At 45.8% G+C, this 22,792-nt stretch overlaps 1 protein-coding gene and 2 long non-coding RNA genes across 4 annotated transcripts in view; 2 read left to right on the top strand and 1 right to left on the bottom strand.

Annotated features, from left to right (window-relative positions):
• The first annotated feature begins 37 nt into the window (after positions 1-37).
• Positions 38-2,952, top strand: LOC120248316. The gene is made up of 2 exons (XR_005532554.1): positions 38-115; positions 2,682-2,952. It is a non-coding gene; the product is annotated as an uncharacterized LOC120248316 (long non-coding RNA).
• Positions 2,953-4,054: 1,102 nt separating this feature from the next.
• CUNHXorf38 (chromosome unknown CXorf38 homolog) lies at positions 4,055-21,727 on the bottom strand. 2 transcript variants are annotated; one of them, XM_039256602.1, is made up of 7 exons: positions 21,492-21,727; positions 21,187-21,321; positions 14,877-14,996; positions 13,021-13,170; positions 12,308-12,487; positions 5,352-5,502; positions 4,055-4,971 (listed from the first exon to the last, which is right to left on the bottom strand). In XM_039256602.1, the coding sequence occupies exons 1-7, from the start codon at positions 21,705-21,707 to the stop codon at positions 4,937-4,939; spliced, it is 987 nt and encodes a 328-aa protein (XP_039112533.1). In that variant the 5' UTR covers positions 21,708-21,727; the 3' UTR covers positions 4,055-4,936. The 2 variants fall into 2 exon arrangements, with proteins under 2 accessions (XP_039112533.1, XP_039112539.1); XM_039256608.1 differs by lacking the exon at positions 4,055-4,971 and having other exon boundaries at positions 4,985-5,502.
• The window catches only part of LOC120248312, a 58,244-nt gene continuing 55,601 nt past the window's right edge, over positions 20,150-22,792 (top strand). The window contains exon 1 of the long non-coding RNA XR_005532552.1: positions 20,150-20,394. This is a non-coding gene — a long non-coding RNA (uncharacterized LOC120248312). The remainder of the gene's footprint in view (positions 20,395-22,792) is intronic.

Below are 22,792 nucleotides of genomic sequence, written 5' to 3'. Positions count from 1 at the left end.
TGAGGTCTGTTGCTGTCAACCCTGGATTTTAGGTAACTAGAAAATAAGAATGACAAAATCATAATCCTTTCCTCTTCATGCCTAAAAATGGGGTAAATGGCAGCTGGTAAAACTGGTAAGCCTATTGCCCTGTGCTGAATGCTAGCTAGGGGTGGGGGTGGGGGTCAGTGGTCAACAGTATTAGCCCAGTGTTCCCCTAGGAATCCCATGGGTGCTAAGGACTTGTCCAACCAGGTTGCATGAAGCAGGGAAAGAGAAGGGTGGGGTTGTGGGTGTGAGGCCATTACCTCTGCAGCAGAGGCTACCCACTAGGATTTGACCCCGAATCTCTGGCCTCTGGAGGATGCAGGAAGTTCCAGAGTGGTCTGCTACGTGAAGACTACTTAAGCCCTACTTGGGGAGCCTGGGTGGCTCAGTCAGTTAAGCGTCCGACTTCGGCTGAGGTCATAATCTCATGGTTCGTGGGTTCGAGCCCTGCATCGGGCTCTGTGCTGACAGCTCAGAGCCTGGAGCCTGCTTCGGATTCTGTGTCTCTCCCTCTCTCTGCCCCTCCCCTACTCATGCTCTGTTTCTCTCTGTCTCAGTAATAAACATTTTTTTAAATAATAAAAAACCAACCCCCCCCATACTTTTGTTAAAGATTTCAAATGCAAAGAAATTGAAGATAACTCTCTGAAAGTTTCTGAAGACATAAGGTCTTGGACAAGACAGGCACACTAGTGAAACTCTGGAAGATTCCCCTTTATCTTCTTTTTAAAAATTATTATTTTTATTCTAGACAGTGCAAGCTGGGGAGAGGGGCAGAGGGAGAGAGAGAATCTTAAGCAGGCTCTATGCTCAGCACGGAGCCTGACACAGGGCTCGATCCCACGACCCCGAGATCATGACTTGAGATCATATCAAAGAGTCTGACACTCAACTGACTGAGCCACCCAGGCACCCCCGCCCCCTTTATCTTCTGTGGCATCTAAGCAGTAGTCCTTTTTCTAGGCAGTTTCTGCATTTCATGTTCTGCATTCAGGAGGAGATCAAAGTGTGGAAAACTATTGTGTATCAGTTATCTATTCCTTTGTAACAAATCACCCCAAAACTTAGCTTAAAACAACACATACTATCTCACCATTTCTGACGGTCAGGGACCTGGGAGTGGCTTAGCTTTGTGCTTCTGGCTCGGGGTCTCTCAGCTGTCAGCTGGGGCTGCGGTCTCTGGACTTGCCTTGGGCTGGCGGATCCATTTCCAAGTTCACTCACACAGTTGTTTGCAGGTTTCATTCAGTTCCTTGGCATAAGGGCCACAGGGCTGCTCATGACATGGCTGCTCACGACAGGGCTGCCCTCCACGTACCCCAAGAGAAAGCCCAAGATAGCCATAGTCTTCTGTAACATAATCTGGGAAGTGACACACAGGCACTTCAGCTGTGTCCTATTGGCCCATCTCTGGTACATTGTGGGAGGAAAATACAAGTGTGGGAATACCAGGAGACAGGGATCTTGGGGGCCATCTTGGAGGCTAGCTACCACGTATGGTTCTGAAATAAAACTTCTCATGCCTTTCTGAAACTCAGTGGAAGGTAATAAAGCATGTTAGGTCATCACCCATCTTCCCCCAAAGATGTCACAAAATGCTCAGTTTACAGTTTTGTGGTCGTAACTCACATGCACATATCAGAGAGCATGGGTTTGAGAGGTAGGAAGGAAGTCTCTGGAATATAGTATTATAGTATCTTAGATAGTTCAGACTATAATGGAATAATAAAAACCAGTTCTTAAAGTTTTGAAGTGAGTCATAACCTTTTACCAAGATTTTTATTAAAACTTTAAAGGAATTTTCCCCTTCACTACTACCTGAGTAGGAATTCATTATTTTTAGATCTGTCTTACAACAATGTATTTTGTAATTTGAGTATATTTCAATAAAAGGCAGGTAGGTTTCTAATTAACCTGGTAAGGGAAACATAGGTAATAATCTCTACTGATAATTTCCTATCATTTTACAGCATTTATAATTTAGAGGGCAAAATGATTAGAGAAAAAATCCAAAAGACTGCAATGCCTCCTACTCTAAAGCAATGCTCCACTTATAGGGTCTAATTTGTAGTATGCCCACCTAAGAGGTCTAACCCTCTGTTGCCTAGGATGTTCATGTTTAAAGCCATATAAGTGATTGATACTTGAATTAAAATGAGCATTTCAGGGCACCTGGGTGGCTCAGTCGGTTGAGTGTCCAACTCTTGATTTCAGCTCAGATCTTGATCTCAGGGTTGTGAGTTCAAACCCCACATTGGGCTCCAGGCTGGGCATGAAGCCTACTTAAAAAAACTTTTTTAAAACAAAATTTTTAATCGTTAGGGTAACAATCATTTCATAAACCTTCCCTAACTCAAACGATCCTTTCTGGCCCTGGCAATTTAACCTGTCTACAGATCTCTTCCACTACTTTATGAAGCCAATAACATTTTCTGAATTGGCAGAGCTATTTTTCCAGAAGTTTTTGTTACTGACACACAGGTTATTTCCCAGAATTCGGGTTTTATACTGAGTTTCATAAGTAATGTCTTTCCCCTTAGGTCCTCCGAGTTCTCTGGCAAAGCACGAGCTAAAATCCAAAGAACTACCTTACCTTTGCAACCATAATGCTGAAACTATTTCTCTCCTGATTCTTTCCACATATTGTGTCTCAGGGAGAGGCTGAGAGAGCAAATCATTTTGCTGGATGAAAACCAGGCACTCCGAGACGAAACAGCCCAGTGTGGAAAGAAGAGCATTTCCTGGGCTTTTCTGGACCCTGATGCCTCACAGGTGCCCCCAGAGGTGGAGCTGGCCCCCACAAAAATGGAGGCTACAACACATCCCGGGAAATGTGACACATAAGTCATGGCAGTTTGAATTAATGTTGTTCATGCCTCTTTATTATCTTGAAACGAAAAACTGTAATTAAAAACCTCCAAAATACCAGGAGCGCATGTTTGTTCTAAAAATTTCATGCGGGGGTATGTGAAGAACAGGAAGGCCGGATTTCCTCTAACCACCCCACTCAACCCCAATTCCTTTCACAGAGCTAAAACAGCAAAAGAGCTTGGCAAAAATACACAACTTCCAAGACCTTTTATTGAAAGATACAAATAGTTTAACAGCAGGCCACGCATTGTTAAACATTCTGCTTTTCAATTGAGTAGGTGTTTGAGAGCATTCCATATTACTGCATTGCAGCGTTAGTTTATACTTCTTAGCAAACTGCATAATGCTCGGTGGCATGGATGTGCATGGGATTTAACCCGTCATCTCGATGGATGGCTGCCGATTCGACTGCGAGCGCCCTTTTGGGCACACCCTGTGCTGTGTGCACAGATCCGGAGAGAGGCCTACAGGTTGATGTCCCTGTACACGCCACATTTGCTTTAACGCTCTCTCTGGGCGTGTCTCCTTTCTTCAATTTCAGTGTAATTAAATGTTGTCAGTATAATGTTTTTCTGAACAGTATCTTCAATTTATCAGAGCAGATGATAAATCCAGAGAGGGCAGCATGTATACCATCGTCCACACCCTAGGAATCCTCACATTTGCATCGATTCCAGGGCCTGGCTGGTGGCTGACACATGATAAATGTTGGAGAGAGAAGGAAAAGCTAACTAGATACAAGGGACATGAAATGAAAGTGTTCATAACCCTAAGTTCCTAAAGTTAGAAATCAGGTCTTAAATTGGTTAGTGACTCAAGATTTAATTTGATCCCGACTCTTGTACCTTGTATCTAGAAGCTAGGAAATGTTTCAGCCAATTTCTTAGTTTGAGGATAGTTGTGAGATGAATGAGAATTCTTACTTTACTGCTGAAGTCTTCTAAAGGAGCTGCATGAAATGAAGGGAGAAAGAAAATGTATGATTCAAGACTAAGCAGTAAGTTACAGGCAACATTTGCATTCATCCAGCGTTTACAGCATTATTTTACATGCATCTTAACGTAAAAATATACCAAATACACCCTACCCTCTGCCCATTGTCTACAAACCACATCCTTTTTTAAAAAAAATGTTTATTTATTTTGAGAGAGAGAGAAAACGCTAGCAAGGGAGGGGTAGAAAGAGAGAATTTCAAGCAGGCTCCACACTATCAGCTGTCAGCGTTAATGGTAATAACATTCATGGGGGCTAGGCTCTGTGCACTTGCGATATAAATGAGTGAAAAGAGTGGACTGCCACAGCGGTTGACTTTCCCAGGAGTGCTATAACAGGCCAGCAACTATGAAGCTTTCCCCGGCACTCCCGTTTGTGATGCTGGCTTGGCCCTCTGCCTGCTTTGGTCAATCAAGTCACACTGTGTTCTCCGGTCCCCACCCCACCGACCAGCCTGGGCACACCTCCCTGCCCTAGTGCCCGGGGCTTCCAGAAATGGATAGCAATAGTTCTGTACTGAATTGTAAATGGCTAGAAAATGGCCTTTCGGGCAATCTGTTTTCTTGCCTTCTTCCAAAAAGGAAGGATTTACATCTCAACATTTACAGCACAGCCCGCCCTTTGGGCATCCTTGTAAGTACGACTTTCAGGAAGGGGTGCGGGGACAGGGCTTGTGTGCCAGCTGGCAGAGAACTCTTTGTGGCCCTTCGCACAGGCCTGGCCAAATAGCCTTTACTGTGTTAAGCAGCTTAAGTTTAGGACCAGAAAAGAATAGCAAAAACCCTCCCCCCAAACCAATAAACCAAAACAAAACGAAAGGGAAAAAAAAAAACCAACCCTGGGTGAGAACAAGTTTTGGCACAACAGTATCTAACATTTTTTGGTCAGTTACAGATAACACAACACCAAGCTTATGAATATTAAAAAAATATTCCCAAAGAGTCAAAGGAAAGCCCATGAAAAGACAACAAAAATTCCTTTTTGTTTGGGTGGGGTACTCCGGTAAGGTTCTCCTTTAGGGCTGAGATTGAAGCCGCGCTGACGTTCACATAACATGCTTGGTTTTTGTCAAAGGGCAGCCTAAAACAAGAGAAAATGTTTAATTTTCTTTTATTTGAAGGGAAAAATGTAAAACACCAAAGACAGTTATTTTAACGGGTTTTTCTTACGGAAACTAACAAGTTGCTAGTAATGCCATAGGGAAGAGCTAGGCGTCCCTGGCGTCCTTTTAGGGCCGATGTGCTTTTTGATTATGTTAGAAAGTTGATTTACTTAAGACTAGACCAATGACCTCAGGTATGTTTGTCTAAACACAGCTGACAGGGAGATTATGTTGAATTACTTCACAGATGTCAGAACCATCAGTTAGAAAGAGCGCAAAGCTCAGTTGTCCTTTCTTTCAAATAATAAGGACACAGGGAAACTTCGGGTTAGACTCAATTATGAGAGAGATGCCTTTCCTGCAGGTGTCTGTGCCCCAGGTTCCTGTGAATCTGGTTTTTGATGCTGGAGATGGAGGCTGTCTAGCTTCTGCATATCTTCTGTAAGACCATTTCTAAGATCCTCGTTGTTTCTCAGAAATTCTTTCACCACTTCCAGTCGATTTAAGATCTGCAGGAGGAAACCACACAATGGATGGCTTAGAAAATTTTATAGCAGGCTTGTAATTCTGATGAAAAACTTACTAGCCCCAAGACGGGCTCCTGCTTAGGGGTCCACCATAGCCGGTTCTAGCGCCACATAAAGGGGTGTCTACTTCTCTCCTTACATTGTTTGTTTATTGGTTTTTTTTTTTTTGTTTTTTGCTTTTAGGGGTCAACATCCAAAATATATAAAGAACTTGTACAACTCAATAGCAAAAACCCCCAAATAACCCAAATAAAAGAAGGTTATTGTTAATATGTTTAAAATTTTTTTAATGGTTTTATTTATTTCTGAGAGAGAGAGAGAGAGAGAGACAGCGTGAGCAGGGGAGGGTCAGAGAGAGAGGGAGACACAGAATCTGAAGCAGGCTCTAGGCTCTGAGCTAGCTGTCAGCACAGAGCCTGACGTGGGGCTCGAACCCACGAACCGTGAGATCATGACCTGAGCTGAAGTCGGACGCTCAACTGACTGAGCCACCCAGGCGCCCCTCTTAATATGTTTTAAATGTCTGAATAGACATTTTTCCAAAGACGATATATGATTGGCCAATAAGTACACAAAAAGGTGCTCAACATCACTAATCATCAGGGAAACGCAAGACAAAACCACAGTGAAATCTCACCACGTGCCTGTCAGAGTGGCCATCATCAAAAGAAAAGAGGTAACAGATGCTGGTGAAGATGTGGTAAAAAAGGACCTCTTGGGCACTGCTGGTGGGAATATAAACTGGTGCAGCCACTATGGAGAAAAGTATGGAGGTTCCTCAAAAAAATTAAACATAGAATTACCATGAGATCCAGCAATTCTACTTCTGGGAATATACCTGAAGGAAATGAAAACACCATGTGGAAGAGAGATCTGCAGCCCTATGTTCACGAGGAGCATTATTTACAATTGCCAAGATGTGGAAACAGCCTAAGTAGCCATCGATAGATGAATGGATAAAGAAGTTGTGGTGTATATATTATTCAGCCATAAAAAAAGAAGAAAATCCCACATTTGTGACAATGTGGATGGACCTTCAGGGCATTACGCTAAATGAAGGAAGTCAGAGAAAAGACAAATATTGTATGATTTCCTTTATACATGGAATCTTAAAAAAAAAAAAAAAAAAAGCCCCAAAAAGCAAACTCAAAGAACAAGAGATCAGAATTGTAGTTACCAGAGGTAGGGGGTGGGGAGGGGAGGGTGTGGGAGGGAGTGAATAAAAATGTACAAACTTTAGTTACCAGATAAAAAGTACTAGGGATGGAATGTACAACACGATGATGACTGCAGCGAACACTGCTGGGTGATATACAGGAGAGTTGTTACAAGAGTAAATCCTAAGCGTTTGTACCACCAGGAGTTTTTTTCTTATTTATTTTATGTCTGTATGAGCAGATGGATATTAACTAAACTTACTGTGGTAAACATTTTATAATATATGTGGGTCAAATCATCATGCTGTATACCTTAAACTGCATGTCAATTACATCTCAATAAAAATGGGGAACATTTTTAATTTTTTGCTTTAAAACTTCCTGCATTTGAAACAAAACACAACTTCCTGCATTTGTAGGAAAGGTCTATATATCTGTCTCTATGTCTATATGTGTATGTACACACACACACACACACACACACACACACACAGGCACACATGTATATATACTGTGTATTAAAACAAAATGAAGCCCTTTCATCTGGGATTTATACCTCCACGTTTATTACTATTGAATATATGTATACATTTGGTATTATTAAATATTTATAAAATATATGTACGTTTAATAGTAATAAGTACATGTGCAAAGTTCAAAACGAACACAGGAGAACAAGGTAGAAAGTCAGTCTTCCCCACCCTGTCCCCAGTCACCCAGCTTCTATCTTCAGAGGGGACCACAACAAAGTTTCTCGTGTTTCTTCCAGAGCCACTGTATGCACTTACATGTGAGCATATGTATATACGTGTATATATACACAGTTAAAAAATTTTTTTCACAGTAGTTATGACTGACACATACACGTTTTAAAAAACACAAATGGCAGCATACTAGACATTGTCCCTCAACTGAGCTTTTTTCTATGGCAGGTTACAAAGAGTGGCCTCACTATTTTTTTAATGGCTAAATGGTATTTCAGTTATGGATGTTTCATATTTTAACATATTATTTCAAGTCTTCTGCTAGGAGCAATAATGCTGTAGTAACTAGCCTGGTACATGTGTCATTTTGCACGAGTGACAGGCTATTTGTAGGATCTGTTTTTAGAAGTGGAATGTGGCTTTAATTTTGAGAGTTTTCTTTTACTGTTAATAGATTTTGCCCAAACTACCATGTATACAGGTTATGGTGCTGATTTAAACTCCCACCAGTAATGTGTACTTCCTGACATTTAAACTAATAAAAGTATCTCAGAATAGTACAATGGAAGTGTTTTCACTGGGCTCATCCCCAGGATCCCCTAACCAGTCACTGTGCTTCATGCAAAGATGAGAGTCACTCATATTTTGGGGGCACGGGGAATTTTATTAAAGGGGGACCCACAACTCCAAGCTAAGTCAAAATGACCTAAAGCTGATGAAGAAAAGCAATGGAGTACCTTACCCCTAGCAGAGTGGTGGTTCTTACACTTTACAGAGAATTCATAATTGATTCTGACGCAGTAGGTGTGGGGTATAAGCTAAGCGGGCACTCAGGTTATTGTGATGGAGGTACATGAAACAGCCAGATGCTGGATGGTGGCGGGATGGGAGGGAGGAGGAAAACTGGCTGTGGCTTGCGGCTAGGATGAACAGGGAGCAGGGAGGGCCAGCGAGGAGCTGAAGATGGCCAGAGGTCTCCAGACAGGTTAGTTAAGTACACGGGGACAAGCGGCTTATTACACAGCTGGAAACAAGTCTACCGCTCCTCAAAGTTACCTGGGCTTTAAATAATAAATCTAGAAGCTGCAAAAATGTGAAAGAAAGATTGTACCAATGATACTACTCATAGCACACGCTTGTAACTGTGGGTACTGCACTGTTAGCTCTTACTGCCTGTGCTTGGTGCTGGGTTCCCATCAGATGCCCATGACCTCGCTGGCTGGGTCTGCGTACTGCACACGCACCAAGATGGAGTGGAGGGCCTCCCTCCCCCTGTCCGGAGACCTTCTCACTGGATGACTTGGACACTGTGATCCTTTTGCTGTGACATCTCGGCCCTCTGTGCCCTTGAAATGTACTTAAGAGGGGTGATTATTTTAGTTTGGTGGGGTTGGGGGGGGCTGCAGAGAGACACAGTAAAAAAAAATTTTTAAAGAATAGGGAAGACTTATACACATGTATATGTAAAAGGAGAAGAGGAAATAGAGATGGAAAAACTGAAAGTACTAGAAAAATCATGGAATGTAGTCAGACAAACTTGGATTTTGAAGCCCACCTTTACCACTTAACCAGCTGCATAACTTTGGGCAAGACACTTGACCTCTCTGAGCTCACTTCCCCGTATGCAAATGAAAGATGAGGATACCAACACCACCTAGGATTCTTGTGAGGACTAGAAATAATCTACTCTGGGGCGCCTGGGTAGATCAGTCGCTTAAGCATTTGACTGCGGCTCAGGTCACGATCTTGAGGTTCGTGAGTTTGAGCCCGGCAACAGGCTCTGTGCTGACAGCTCCGAGCATGGAGCCTGCTTAGGAGTCTGTGTCCTCCTCTCTCTCTGCCCCTCCCCCACTCTTTTTCTCTCTCTCTCTCTCTCTCACTCAAAAATAAACATTTAAAAAATTTTTTTAAATAAAAAAGAAATAATCTACTCCAAGCACTTAGCATTGTGTCTGGTACATTCATTCCACAAATATTTATTGAGAGCCAGTCTACTATGTGCCATGCGCTGCTCTAGGCAAAACATGCTTAGCACCCCCATTCTTCTGCTTAATCCCAAACTCTTGGACTTGTCTTTGATGCCTCTCATGCCCCAGTGTGTGCACCTTCTCACCATACCATGTGTATACCTCAACCCCGGTCTGAACCTGGTAGGTGCAGCAGCCTCCTCATGGGTCTCCCTGCTCCTGTCCCACAGCTGCCATCTCAGGAGTAAGAGCCTACGTCCTTCTTCTGATGGCTCACTGGCCAATATGACCTGCTTCCTTCGCCTTACTTTCTCTTACCTCCTCACGCGCTTTTCTTTCCTACCCGCACCCCAGCCGTCCTGCTCACCTTGCTGTCCCCGCTGCCTGAAGGCTCTCCCGGCACATGTGCACATGTGCACGTGGCTAATCCTCACCTCCTCCAGGGGGCCACCCTGACTACCTGACTGTAACCTGATACTCATCCCCATTCTGCTACTCCTTGTCCCCCCTTCTGTGCTCGACACAATACTTCTAAAGCTGAGAAGCTCCGTTTGTTTACTACATTGACTGTTTACTGTCTCCCCTTACAGGGATCTTTGTTTTGTTCACTGATGCACACCAAGCTTCTAGAACTGTGCCTGGTACATAGTAGGTACATGCTCCGTAAATATTTTCTGGAATATAATAAATGAAGGGTCATTTCGATCCTTTATCTGACTGAGTCAGGTACATTCTGTCACTGCCTCTTCTGCTTAAGTTGCTCCAGGGGTCTCTGTGCAGATGGTTCTCTCACCAGGTGAGAATGTGCAAATTCCTTACATGTTTTTTTAGCCACTTACTGTGCTTGACATGTTTTAGCTGAATTGAAAAAAATTTTTTTAACATTTATTTATTTTTGAGAGGGGGAGGGGAAGGGGGAGGGACAGAGAGAGGGACACAGAGGATCTGAAGCAGGCTATGTGCTGTGAGTGCAGAGCCCCATGTGGGGCTGGAACCCATGAACCAGGAGATCATGACCCTGAGCTGAAATCAACCACTGGCCGCTTAACCGACTCGGCTAAGTCACCACTCAGGTGTCCCACTTTAGCTGAATTTTTAAACCTCCGGGATCCTAACAGAGCACTGAGGGCTGGCAGGGCTACGTGAAGGGCTCTAGGATGGCAGCCGGATTCTGCTGCAGATGGGCTGGTGGTGGACACACTCCACACGTGTCCAGAGGGCCCCGAACAGCTGCTGCTCCCCTTTGGCTCTGAAGTGGAATGTATTTTACACTCACAGTTACATGGGCACAGTGTATTTTTAATGGGAACCCCTTCATAAAAAGGGCTGCAATCAAGAGTCAGACGCTTAACTGACTGAGCCACTCGGGCACCCATTTCTAACAGTATTTTAAAATAAAGTAAGATATGGGGTGCCTGGGTGGCACAGTCGGTTAAGCATTGGACTTCGGCTCAGGTCATGATCTCACAGTTTGTGAGTTTGAGCCCCGCATCAGGCTCTGTGCTGACAGCTCACAGCCTGGAGCCTGCTTCGGATTCTGTCTCCCTCTCTCTCTGCCTCTCCCCCAGTCATGCCCTGTTTCTCTCTGTCTCAATAAGAAATAAACATAAAAAGAAAATTAAAAAAAAAATAAAGATAAAACACCCGGATTTGGAAAATACAAGACTTAACTGTCCTCTTCATCATTGTAAACACCTATGGTGTGTCAGGGTGGGAGCATCCAAAAAGCAGTGGTACCCAGTCCCTCTGTTAAAGGAGCTCAGCAAGCTGAATGAAGCATCTAGGTCAAGGTCAGAATGATTAACACAGGCATATGGACCAGTAAGGGGCACAGCTTAATGAATGAAATACTTTATAGATAAACACTCTTTCTGTGTTTAGAGAGGCAACCAGCAAAACTACTTTCCTTGGACAAGGTACAATGGGGAGGCAAAATGATTTGTCCAAGATCTCCTGGTGATCTAGAATTTTAATCCAGCAAGTACTGGAATACGTCCGAACTTTACCAGAACACTGTTTGCTCTTTTATACCTTGCATGTAACAAAGGGGATTCATTTCTCCTGTATTCCCTATCAGGACTTCTGGCCATCATTAGCCTGCAGGGACCTAAACTGGAATCCTTGTGGATTCTTTGACCGCCTCCTTCCCCACCTCCTTCTAGCCCCGTGCCACACTCCAAGTAATGTAAGCAGCCACTAAGCCATCCGCTCTGCCCAAGCAATGCCTCCAGAATGCGGCCCCTCTGCCACACCTCAAGTTTCTGTCCTTTCTCCAACCTCACGTGCCTGTGACACTGTCCTGCTAGTCTCCAACCACCATGAGTTAACTTTCTAAAAGCCATATTGGATCCACTGATTAACTCTGTCTTAAAAACAGCCCTCGGCTCCCTACTGCTTTTTGGGAATAAGGTCCAAGCCCCTTGGAACAGCAAAACAAGCCTTTCAAAATACGGCTCCAAGCTACCTGGCTGCCCTGGCATCTGACTACATCTTCTACGCTGGCCTTGCCACTGTTCAGGCCCAAGTTATTCTTCGGTATCTCTGCAAGTGCCGTTCCTCCTGCCAAGAACGCCCTTCCGCTCTTGCCAGTTTGCCAAACGCTTACGTGATCCTCCTCAACTGCACCTTCTCAGCAAAGTCTTTTTTTGCGATGCCCCCCCCCCCCACCCCATCGACCTGCAGAAAGTCCCTGGGGCCTTTTGTTCAGAACCCTGTTGTTGCCCTTCCTGTGTGGTACCACTGTGTGCATATAGCAGGCACTCAGATGTCTGCTGTCTGAGGGAAGATATTTGTTTAAAGGTAATAGTAGTCTGGGTCAAAAGAATATGCATTTCTGGAAATGATCGCACTTATAAATCAGAAACATAACTGGCAATATATTAAAACAAGCTGCTCTTTTTCCCTGGCACCTTTCTTTGGTCTACACACACAGAGAAGAGGATACTTCTTTTTTTCTTACCTCTTCAGGCAACACATCTTGTTCTTGGGCTTGAAGATAGATCTCTTGAAGTTTCTCCTTTAGTAATTCCATTTCTATTTCATTTACTTGGCTCTCACTCAGGTAAACTCCTGTTTCATATTCACATCCATCTCGCTGATCTTCTGCGGGGATGTGAACAGCCCAGTCAGATGTCAACAGCTGTTTGGATCACCAAGCAAATATATGAATGATGGAATGGAAAAGAGGTTTCACTGGATTGCTCGAAGAATTTATAACTAAGCCTCTTTGACTGGATCCATTTTAATAATATCTTGTGACCACAGAAAAGCTTCTCAAGCCCAGCACAATTCCGCAGTTTGTATCAACGTTTCCCCCCCCGCCCCCCTGCTTACATTCTAGAATTTCATTGAAATCTAATAAACTTCAAATTCTGAGTGAGTGACTGGAGTTGCCTTTTTTCCCTTCGTGTTTTTTTTTTTTTTTTTTTTTAATGTTCCATTTATTTATTTTCAGAGAGAGAGACTGGGCATGCATGGAGGGGGCACAGAGACAAGGGGAGACAGAATCCCAAGCAGGCTCCAGTTGACTGAGCCTGACGTGGGGTTTGATCCCACCAAGTGCAAGATCATGACCTGAGCTAAAATCAAGAATCGGACATTTAACCGACTGAGCCATCCAGGGCCCCCCTCCCCTTAGTTCTTTATGTCAGAAGTGTTCAGTCTGATTATTACCTGTTCTATTCTGGAGTAGGCTGTGACAATCTCTGGGATATTCTTGAATTCATTCAGAAAATTTCGGATCTTCATCTGGAAATCTCGAAGCCACAGAGAAGACACTTTCATCTCTGAAGAATGCATAATCTCATTACGACACTTAATCACCTACAGAAAGGCAAAAAAAAAAAAAAAAGATAGAAGGTTTCAAAGTCAAATGACAGGGTAAACGGAGATTCTGGAGTTCCAAAGAAAAACTGCAGAAAGACTTTGTTAATTATGAAATCCACAAGGTCTCAGGGAGATGTTCAACTGCCTGCTGCTTGGAGTAACTGGAGGAAGAACTATAAACGAGCCTACAACTATTGTTGGCTCTTGAAATCTTGTTACTGGCCAGTTATCTCTTACACAACCTTCCAAATCTCTAAACTTAAAACCACCTGCCAGGGGCGCCTGGGTGGCTCAGTCGGTTGAGTGGCCGACTTGGGCTCGGGTTGTGATCTTGAGGTTGATGAGTTCAAGGCCCACATTGGGCTCACTGCTGTCAGTGCAGAGGCCGCTTCAGATCCCCTGTCTCCCTCTCTCTCTGCCCTTCTCCCATGCTCTTTCTCTCTCTCTCAAAAAAAAAAAAAAAAAAGGGATCAACTTTTGCCTATATTGTATGACAAACAATTCTGTCTCATTATATATTAATATACAATTCACATAAGGTCTTCCACATTCTTAGGTAAAAGATACGAAGGGGTCGACTTTGTACTGTGACAGTTTTTGCCTCTGCTGATACCACGAAAGATTCTCAGTCCTTTCAGCTACTAGCACGCCAGCAAAACACACGTCCATTCTCTCTGCATGTTATATATAATCCAGGCATGCTGTATACTCTTTTCAACGACCCTCAGACTAACCAATGTGTGAGAGCTGTTCTCTGGTGAAACAGAGAAAGTCTAAATCCCTCAGAGGAGATCTGACAAACAGAGTGATCTATTTGGACACTGCTTGTCTGCTAGGGTTTCTATTTTCTTCAGTTCTGTGTAACTTGACCTTGCAATTGTCTGGCCAAGAGATTCAGAAGGGCAGGATTCAAATGCTGGCATAGGACTGACAGAGTGATGCACTGCTGTCTGTTTTTTAAAGGTTTTATTTTTTCAAGCAATCTTTACAACCAACGTGGGGCTCAAACCTACAACTCTGAGATCAAGAGTTGCGCGCTCCACTGACTGAGCTGGCCAGGTGCCGGTCCTATTTATTTTTATATGGAAAAATTACCCAGCTTCTGTTGATGGCAGACCAGGGGAGAGAAACTGGTGGCTCATCTATTTTAGCAGTGAACAGCAAGAGATCAAGGTGTCGGGAAACCCTCATGGAGGGAGAACTCAGGGGTCAGTCTCCTACCTGCATTCGCATGGGGGTTCTCGGACACACAGAAGATGCATGTGACCGGAGCCCCACTAGCCCACTTAGTGATGCCCACCTTGAACCAAAGTCTAACCTTCCCTGCATGTCACTGTTCTGGGGAGAGACCGTGTGCTACGTGTGCGTGTGCACAGCTATTTGAGCACCACAGGGTGTCTTTCTCAGCTGCTCTTCACAGCACCGACCCAACTGACTCTCACTGGATGGTTTTATTTTATTATTTTTTTAAAATGTTTATTTATTTTGAGAGGGAGAGAGAATGAGCCGGGGGAGGGGGGGTGGCGTAGAGAGAGAGTGGGATAGAGGATCTGAAGCGGGCTCTGAGCTGTCGGCACCTGAGCCTGACATGGGGCTCGAACCCACAAACAGCGAGATCATGACCTGAGCTGAAGTCGGACTCTTAACCGACTGAGCCACCCAGGCAGCCCTCACTGGATGGTTTTACATCTGACAGTTCTTACCTCTGTGACTTTCTTTCGATCAATCATGAAGTGATCACAGGAGTTGATGAGGCTTAAAAGGGCAATGGCATCACATTCCTCAGGGCCTGTTTTGTCTGCCAGTCCTCGGGGCATGAAGGCCTAGAGTAGGGGAGGCACAAAAGACACCTGAGTCTCCTCCAACCCTAGGAACTGGTGGGCAAATGTTACTTGCCTGTTTCCCAAATGTTGATTGGGATGCTCTTACTGAGGTTTCAAGGGAGCCTCGTGAGTCCAAAACACAGGCTGGGAAACTGTCAGAGCTAAGCCTTGGCCAAGCACAATAACCGAAGGATTGCTCTATCTATCCCTCTGCTATCAGAAATACTTCAACACTTGGCATAGCTGGTTTTCTGTCTTTTCCTAAAGGTGGATAAGCAGGAAGCATAGGTAGAAAGCAGCTTTTTCTTTTCCCTCTTTTCCTTCCTGAAGTTTCAGTGGCTGAGTTGTTAAAGAAGACTTAAAATTTAGAAGTGATAGTTATTCCCAAGTGGGCACTTTAAGCTGACTTGAGAAAAGTTCAGTGTGGTAGCATCAAGTTAAAAGCCTGGGCTTTGCACTGTGATAGAGCCGGGTTCACATTTCAGCTCAGCCACCTGCCAACGTGGGTGACCCCGGGTGAGTTACTTACCCTCAGAGTCCTCATCAGTAAGTAGGGGATAATTGTCCTCATTTACCTCGAAGGATGTTGCGAGAATTATACGAATTAACGCAGGTGAAGGGCGGTGTCCGGCACACGGTAAACCAACAGGCCATAAACGCTGGCAATTAACCCACCTAGGGGTTACAGATGGGATCCTAGGGTTTGAGATACTAGATCTATCAGAAGGGCCTTGCTCTAGTGTGATCTTGCCTTCTGTAGGATTTTATGGCTCGGACCCCCAAAATGGTATCACAGCAAGGCTTGGGCCTATATCTCTCCTGCAACATTCCAAATTTACATCTGAATGCAACAATTTTACCAAGCTCAGCAGCTCATGAGTACATTCCTGCCAAGGGACTAGAAAAGATGACATAAGCAAATTTACTTGCAATAAGAACTCTAAATAAAGAGACCTATTTTCTTGAGAACAGACACATTTCAGCAGGAAGGCAACCACCATGTTTCCTACACTGTTGCTCATAACGGTATCACAGAAAGGGCTTGCGGTCAGTGCCAACACTCCACGGAGAGTCAGGGCTATGTTCCTGATGGTGGTGGAATCCTCCATTGAAGCCTCACACAATTAAGAACTTTGTGGGGCGCCTGGGTGGCTCAGTTAAATGTCTGACTTTGGGACACCAGGGTGGCTCAGTCGGTTAAGGGTCTGACTTCGGCTCAGGTTATGATCTCACAGTTTGTGAGTTCGAGCTCCACATCGGGCTCTGTGCTGACAGCTCGGAGCCTGGAGCCTGCTGCGGATTCTGTGTCTCATTCGCTCTCTGCCCCTCCCCAACTTGTGCTCTGTCTCTCAAAAATAAATAAACGTAAAAAAAATTTTTAAAAATGTCTGACTTCCGCTCAGGTCATGATCTCACAGTTCATGAGTTCCAGCCCTGTGTCTTGGTCTGTGCTGACAGTTCAGTCTAGAGCCTGCTTCAGACTGTTCTGCCCACCTCCCACCCCTCTGCTCATGCTCCTTCTCAAAAATGAACAAACATTTTAAAAAGGTACCGTAGCTAGTACCATCACTGTCTTTTCATGTCTTAACAGCCACTGACTTGCTGATCCTCTGAAAGTCTATGGTGGATGCTACAATGCTAACAAAGAAGTTAACTTATCACAGCCAAAGCAGTGAAATGAAATTAAAAAAAAAAAACAAACCACCCCCACTACCACCACCAAAAAACACTTCAGCTCCTGCTGGGATGACAGTTCCAAATTTAAGAGAGGTCTTACTTAGGTGCCTCAAACCAGCCATAGTTTTTCTTTTCCATTACAAGGACTGTCCTGTCTGGCATTTTCTCACCAATCTAAACCTGTCTTTCCCACGTTAACATTTTATTCTAGTACTTATTTCCTTTCTTCAGAATTAGGAGCCGACAGGGAGGCTCTCCTGCCTCCTCACCACTGAAAGGAGTTTCTTAAAATGGTGTTGCATGCCGCCCTGTTCCAGATGTCAAAGGCACGTGGCAGGAAACACCTGTTATTTGCCTCTCACTGTCTTCGACTGCGTGTTCAGTGAGTGTGGGGGAAACGAAGTTGGAGAAACAAACAGGGGCCAGATCGTGCTGTGCTTTACTGGCTCTGGAAAGGGGCTTGGAGTTTACTCTAAGGAGATCAGGAAATTTCCAGAGGGTTTTTGGCAAGGGAAGAAAATGAGCTAATTTACCCTTTAACAGCACACATCCTGCTGTGAGGAGAACCTACCAGAGGTGACCACATGTGACCACAGCAGCAGAGGTGATAAGGTGGGAGGCTGCAATCAGAGGCAACAATCTGTGTTGTCTCCACATTCTGGCTATTGTGAATCGTGCTGCTAGGAACACTCACACACAGGTTTTTGTGTGGATGTGTATTTTTAAAATTCATTCGGTATAAACCTAGAAGTGGAATTGCTAGGCAGGAGAGACGAGAGTTGTGACGTGGAGATGGAGAGAAGCATCCAAAACTATTGTGCAGGTATAAACAAGGGTGTGGAGAGGGAGAGATGAAGTGAGGGTGGTAGTAAGTAATTGCTGCTGGGGTGTGGCCATGGGGAGGGGGGTAGAGATGAAGAGTCCTGCTTGAGGAGGAAATACAAAGTGCCCAGGAGGGAACAGGAGAGGGGTTGAGCATGCAGTTGCATATGGGCAGGGCCGGGGGTACAAAGTGGGGAGGCATCAGCATAAGGGTAGTATTTAATGGTGAAGTCCGTGGGCCGGGGCAATATCGCCAGAGGAGGCCGAGGAGGGGAGGAGGAGCCAGGGAGAGAAGAGGAAACCCGTGGAGGAGAATGATGATACAGAGCCACGGTTTCAAGAGTGGCCAGGAGGGCCAAATGCCTGAGAGGTAAGAAAGGTGAGGCTGGAGAACTGGAAGTCAAGTGTGCCCAACAAGATGGATGCAGGGTGCTGGGAAGGGCAGAAGCCACGGTGGAATGGGTTGAGGAGTGACTGGGAGCAAAGGGAAGGACAACAGGCACAGAACCCTTTCTGAGAAGTTCTATTGGGCATGCGCATGGGAGGCAGAGAGACAGGGAGTGTGCTGGAGGGGACGGCTCAAGCGAAGTTTTTTTTTTTTTTAAATAGCTTTATTGAGATATAATCCACACACCATACAGTTCACCCATTTAAAGCGTACAGTTCTTTGCGCCAACGTGGATGGGTCTTGAGGGCCTTATGCTGAGTGAAATAAGTCAAACAGAGAAAGACAATTATTGTATGATCCCACTTCTACGTGGAATCTAAACCAAACCAAAGCAAAAACCCAAGCTCATAGATACAGAGAACAGATCGGTGGTTGTCAGAGGAGGGGGGTGGAGACAGGCAAAATGGGGGAAGAGGGTCGAAAGGTACTGACTGACTTCCAATTATAAAATACGCGGGTGCTGGGGACTGACTGTACCACGTGGTGCCTGCAGTTAATAACATTGTATTGTATTCGAAGGTCGCTGAAACAGCAGATCTTAAAAGTTCTCGTCGCTGAAACAGCAGATCTTAAAAGTTCTTATCACAAGAAAATAAATTTTGTGTAACTATGTATGGTGATGTGGCCAATCGCTCCATACTCCTGTGAAACCTTCACGTTACATATCTAAAACTGATACAATGTTCCATGTCAGTTTTGCCTCGATACAAAACACGTACAGTCCAGTGGGTTTTGGTATGTTCACAGGGTTGTGGAACCATCAACAGTCCATTTTGGAACATTTTCAGCACCCCAAAAAGAAGCCTCTACCTCCATTCACTATCCCCCCTCCCTGTTACCCCCAGGCCCTAGCAACCACTAATCTTTTCGTCTCCCCAGATCTGCCCATTCAATACAAATGGAATCCTACAACGTATACCTGGCTTCTTTCACTTCGCATGATGTTCTCAAGGTTCACTCAAAGTCCTAGCATGTACTGGTACTTCACTCCTTTTTATGGCTAAATAACACCTCATTGTATGGACAGGCCACGTTTTGCCTGTCCACCCGTCAGCTGATGGACATTTGTGTTGTCTCCACATTCTGGCTATCGTGAATCGTGCTGCTAGGAACACTCACACACAGGTTTTTGTGTGGATGTATATATTTTTTTTTTTAAAATTTTTTTTTAATGTTTTATTTATTTCTAGGAGAGAGAGAGACAGCGTGAGCAGGGGAGGGTCAGAGAGAGAGAGGGAGTGACAGACTGAAACAGGCTCCAGGCTCTGAGCTGGCAGTCAGCACAGAGCCNCTGAAACAGGCTCCAGGCTCTGAGCTGGCAGTCAGCACAGAGCCCGACGCGGGGCTCGAACCCACAAACCGCGAGATCATGACCTAAGCGAAAGTCGGACGCCTAACCGACTAAGCCACCCAGGCGCCCTGTGTGGATGTATATTTTTAAAATTCATTCGGTATAAACCTAGAAGGGGAATTGCTAGGTCATGTAGTAACCCTATGTTTAATCTTTTTCTTTCTTTCTCAAAAAAAAATTAAATAAACTGAGGCAGGTGGGAGGGGGACATGGTCTGACATATAAGTGGTGGGCCAAGGCAGTAAGAGATGCCTTTCCAACTCTGCAGAAGGAAGACGGTGCACATGAAGACAGGCTGGTATGTCTGGCAAAAAGATGGGGAAGCATGTATCTGGGGATATGCATCAACTCCAGGAAAACAGTCAGCAGCTGGGGGCGAGGGTGGAGGAGTGGAAGCTTGGAGAAGAAAAGGCAGTAGCAGCTGTCTCCAGAAACAGGAGCCCTATACACAGGGGTGGCCAGACCACTGGGACTCGTGATCAAGAACTAAAAGTAAAACCAGTCAGCTAACCTGGGGGCGCCTGGGTGGCTCAGGGGGTTAAGCGTCCAACTTCCAGTCAGGTCATGATTTTGTGGTTTGTGAGTTTGGGCCCCGTGTTGGGCTCTGTGGTGACAGCTTAGAGCCTGGAGCCCGCTTTGGATTCTGTGTCACCTTCTGTCTGCCCCCCACCCCTTCATGCTCTCTCTCTTAAAAAATAAGCATGAAAGAAAGAAAGAAGGAAAGAAGGAAAGAAAGAAAGAAAAGAAAAGAAAAGAAAAAAGAAAAGAAAAGAAAGAAAAGAAAAGAAAAGAAAAGAAAAGAAAAGAAAAGAAAAGAAAAGGAAAGAAAAGAAAAGAAAAGAAACCAGTCAGCTCCTTCATGAGATTCTTTTTCTGAGCACAAGCAGATTACGGTGTTATCAGCGTTGGGGGTGGGTCATGCAATTTCAGAGAGGAGAAAAGAGGAGGGTGTGGCTGAGGAGAGAACATAAATACTGGCGTTGGACTGGGAGGTTGGACGGGGAGGTCCGCTGGTGACAATAACAGAAAGGGGCGTGAACAGGTGGCACGGGCTTCAAGAGGATTCCAAGGGTATGAAAGCAGCAACAAAGACCAAACAGGTAAGGGACAGCCACAGTAAAGGGTAGAATTTTGGGTTTCTTTCTTTTCTGGGTAGAAGTAAAAGTTGGCAATTCTATGGCGGCAACAACAACAAAAAAAAAATGGGGAAGAGGGTGTAGATGCGGTGGGCTTATGGGTCCATGACAGCCATGAGCCTGGTGGCCACTGATCAAGTCCAGCTTCCTCATTTTTGAGGTTCGGGAACAGAGGCTGGACTACTGTCACACAACAGCAGCTGAGCTGGGACTCTGATCCTGGCTTCCCAGGCACCAAGCCTGTGCCTGGCTGCTAATTAATATGCAGACTGACTGCAAAAGTTAATTTGTGTTAGGAAGTGACTTTGCCCCACCCCTCTCCCTACTGGGCTTCTGACAAACATCAAAAAGTTTTTAAAAAATTCCCCAATTGTCTCAGCTAGTAAGTCATGGTGCCAAGATCTGAAAACAGGCTTAATAGTCTTCTATATGGCTGCGCACTTCACTGCCACCTCCTCAACGTTTTATTCCTTGGCTGGGCCTGTGCTCATGATGCTCGTTCTACATCTGGTGTCAGCATCTCTTATCGAAATTTACCCTATAGCTTTCCAAGCAGGGGTAGCAAACTCAAATGACTTATTAGCAGAAAGGGAGAAGAAAGCTGCTACTTCCCTAACCTAGGTTAGATCCAATAGACACTAGACTTTAGATCAAACACCCTTTCCTCTCTCCTTCTGCATCTGTTTATGAGGCTCTGGGCTTCAGGTGACCGGTTACCTGGTGGGTCACCTCCTATACTCCGGAGCAGGTGCTTACCTTGGCCACCTCCCACGCGTCGACGGGCCAGCGGCCCGGCCGGCAGTTTCCCCAGTGGACGTCTCCGTCTCTGTTGGTGTGGTGTTTCAAAATCTCCTGTTTCCACTCTGCGCATACCTGACACTGAGGCTGAAACTACAGGGGGCGGCGGTGAGAGGGGGCCCGGGACGGAGGGAGGGTGTTTTGGGCAAGTGAGCGCGGAGCACTGCGGTCGGCCCTGCCCCAGGGAGGGCTCGGGACACCGCGCACGGGGACTAGGACGGGGGATGGGGTGCGGTGCTCAAGGTCTCCGGCCCGGGGCTCACCTGGCGAGCGCGCGGGCTGCACCGAGAGCCGCTGCGGCAGGTGGCGCGGGGGCCCAGGTTGGGGGCGGCGGCGAGCAGGCCGCGGTGGAAGGCGACCACCTCGCGGGCGACAAAGCCCTGCAGGCAGCCGCGCAGCAGCAGCAGGCAGTGGCCCGCCTTCACCCAGTTCTTGTACTCAGCGCAGTTGAGGCGCGCTGCCAGCTCAGACAGCACCATGTCTTGCACTGGCCCAGGAGGCAGCGGGGCGGGGGGCGGGGCGGGGGGCGGGGCGGGCGGCAGTGCGCAGGCGCGGAAGCCTGGGACGGCGCAGGCGCGGAAGCCTGGGAAGGAGCCGTCGACGGCGACTGCGCAGTCGGCCTGGCCCCGCCTGGAGGCCGACCCCACGTGCACGGCGAAGGGAGGGGGTTGAGCTCATCGCGCAGCCTCCTTGATCCCCTGGGCGGAGCCTTCTGGCTTAAAGGGCCCGTACCCCACTCCAGTGTTAGGGGACAGCAGACGCCTAATTCTTTTGTCAAGTGCTGGCTCAGAGAGCCTGTACCTGAAACTTCCGCCCTCTAGTCTGTTTCCCCAAACTGAGGCCCTGCCCGTCCCCGATTCGACTCCCCCTCCTGATGTCCGTGCCTCTTTTATTGTAGAGACGTATAAGATGCTCAGGGTACACTTCTTGAATTACAGATGTTCCTTGTATGATACAATTCTATTTATTATTTAGTTCCTACGCCCACACATTGGCTGTGGTAAATAAGGGTATTGGTGCAATGTGACCGCCGGCTGCGTGTACCACGCATCTACCACGCTCCTGCAGTGTGCCAAGGTGACACAGAGTTCAAAAACATCTGCCATTGGGCCGTCTAGCAGAGGCAAACAGGGACAACGCATGCCCTGGATCCTGGAGGGCTGCACTTCCCTGAGCCGGATAAGGGCTTCTTCCACTATGGTCTTGAAGCATCCAGCATAGATGATCTAGTACTCTCAGTTATAATTAGTGCTTCTTACATAAGGCAGTCTTAGTTAAGTTCCAAATAAGTGCAATGAGGGTCAGAAGGCAATGGGCTGTCAACCCCATATGACAAGAGGTCTTTTGAGTTTTAGTTGCTTTTTAGTGAGCTTCTTGAACTTGGAAAAGTGTTAAAATTGTGTGGAGTCAAACGGGTCCGGAAAAGAGCCTAAACAAAATTCTTCCCTGACTTTATGGTTGAAAGCAAAGTGGCACGGTGTGTAGGAGTGCTAGCTCTTGACTCAAAACTGCCCCCTTTTAGCTGTTTGATCTTAAGCAAACTTAATTTTATCTCAGCAAATTA

Source organism: Hyaena hyaena, unplaced genomic scaffold (genome assembly GCF_003009895.1).
Source record: "Hyaena hyaena isolate Hyena2069 unplaced genomic scaffold, ASM300989v1 scaffold_12, whole genome shotgun sequence".
Taxonomy (NCBI): domain Eukaryota; kingdom Metazoa; phylum Chordata; class Mammalia; order Carnivora; family Hyaenidae; genus Hyaena; species Hyaena hyaena.
This window is presented reverse-complemented; position numbering and strand designations above follow the sequence as displayed.

Excerpts from the sequence above, each read along its gene's own strand:
- CUNHXorf38 (XM_039256602.1), bottom strand. The coding sequence starts at position 21,707 with ATGGTGCTGTCTGAGCTGGCAGCGCGCCTCAACTGCGCTGAGTACAAG. Across the intron at positions 13,171-14,876 it reads ATCGAAAGAAAGTCACAGAG|GTGATTAAGTGTCGTAATGA; the intron begins GTAAGAACTGTC and ends GCCTTTCTGTAG. Across the intron at positions 4,972-5,351 it reads TGGGGCACAGACACCTGCAG|GCTGCCCTTTGACAAAAACC; the intron begins GAAAGGCATCTC and ends CTCTTGTTTTAG.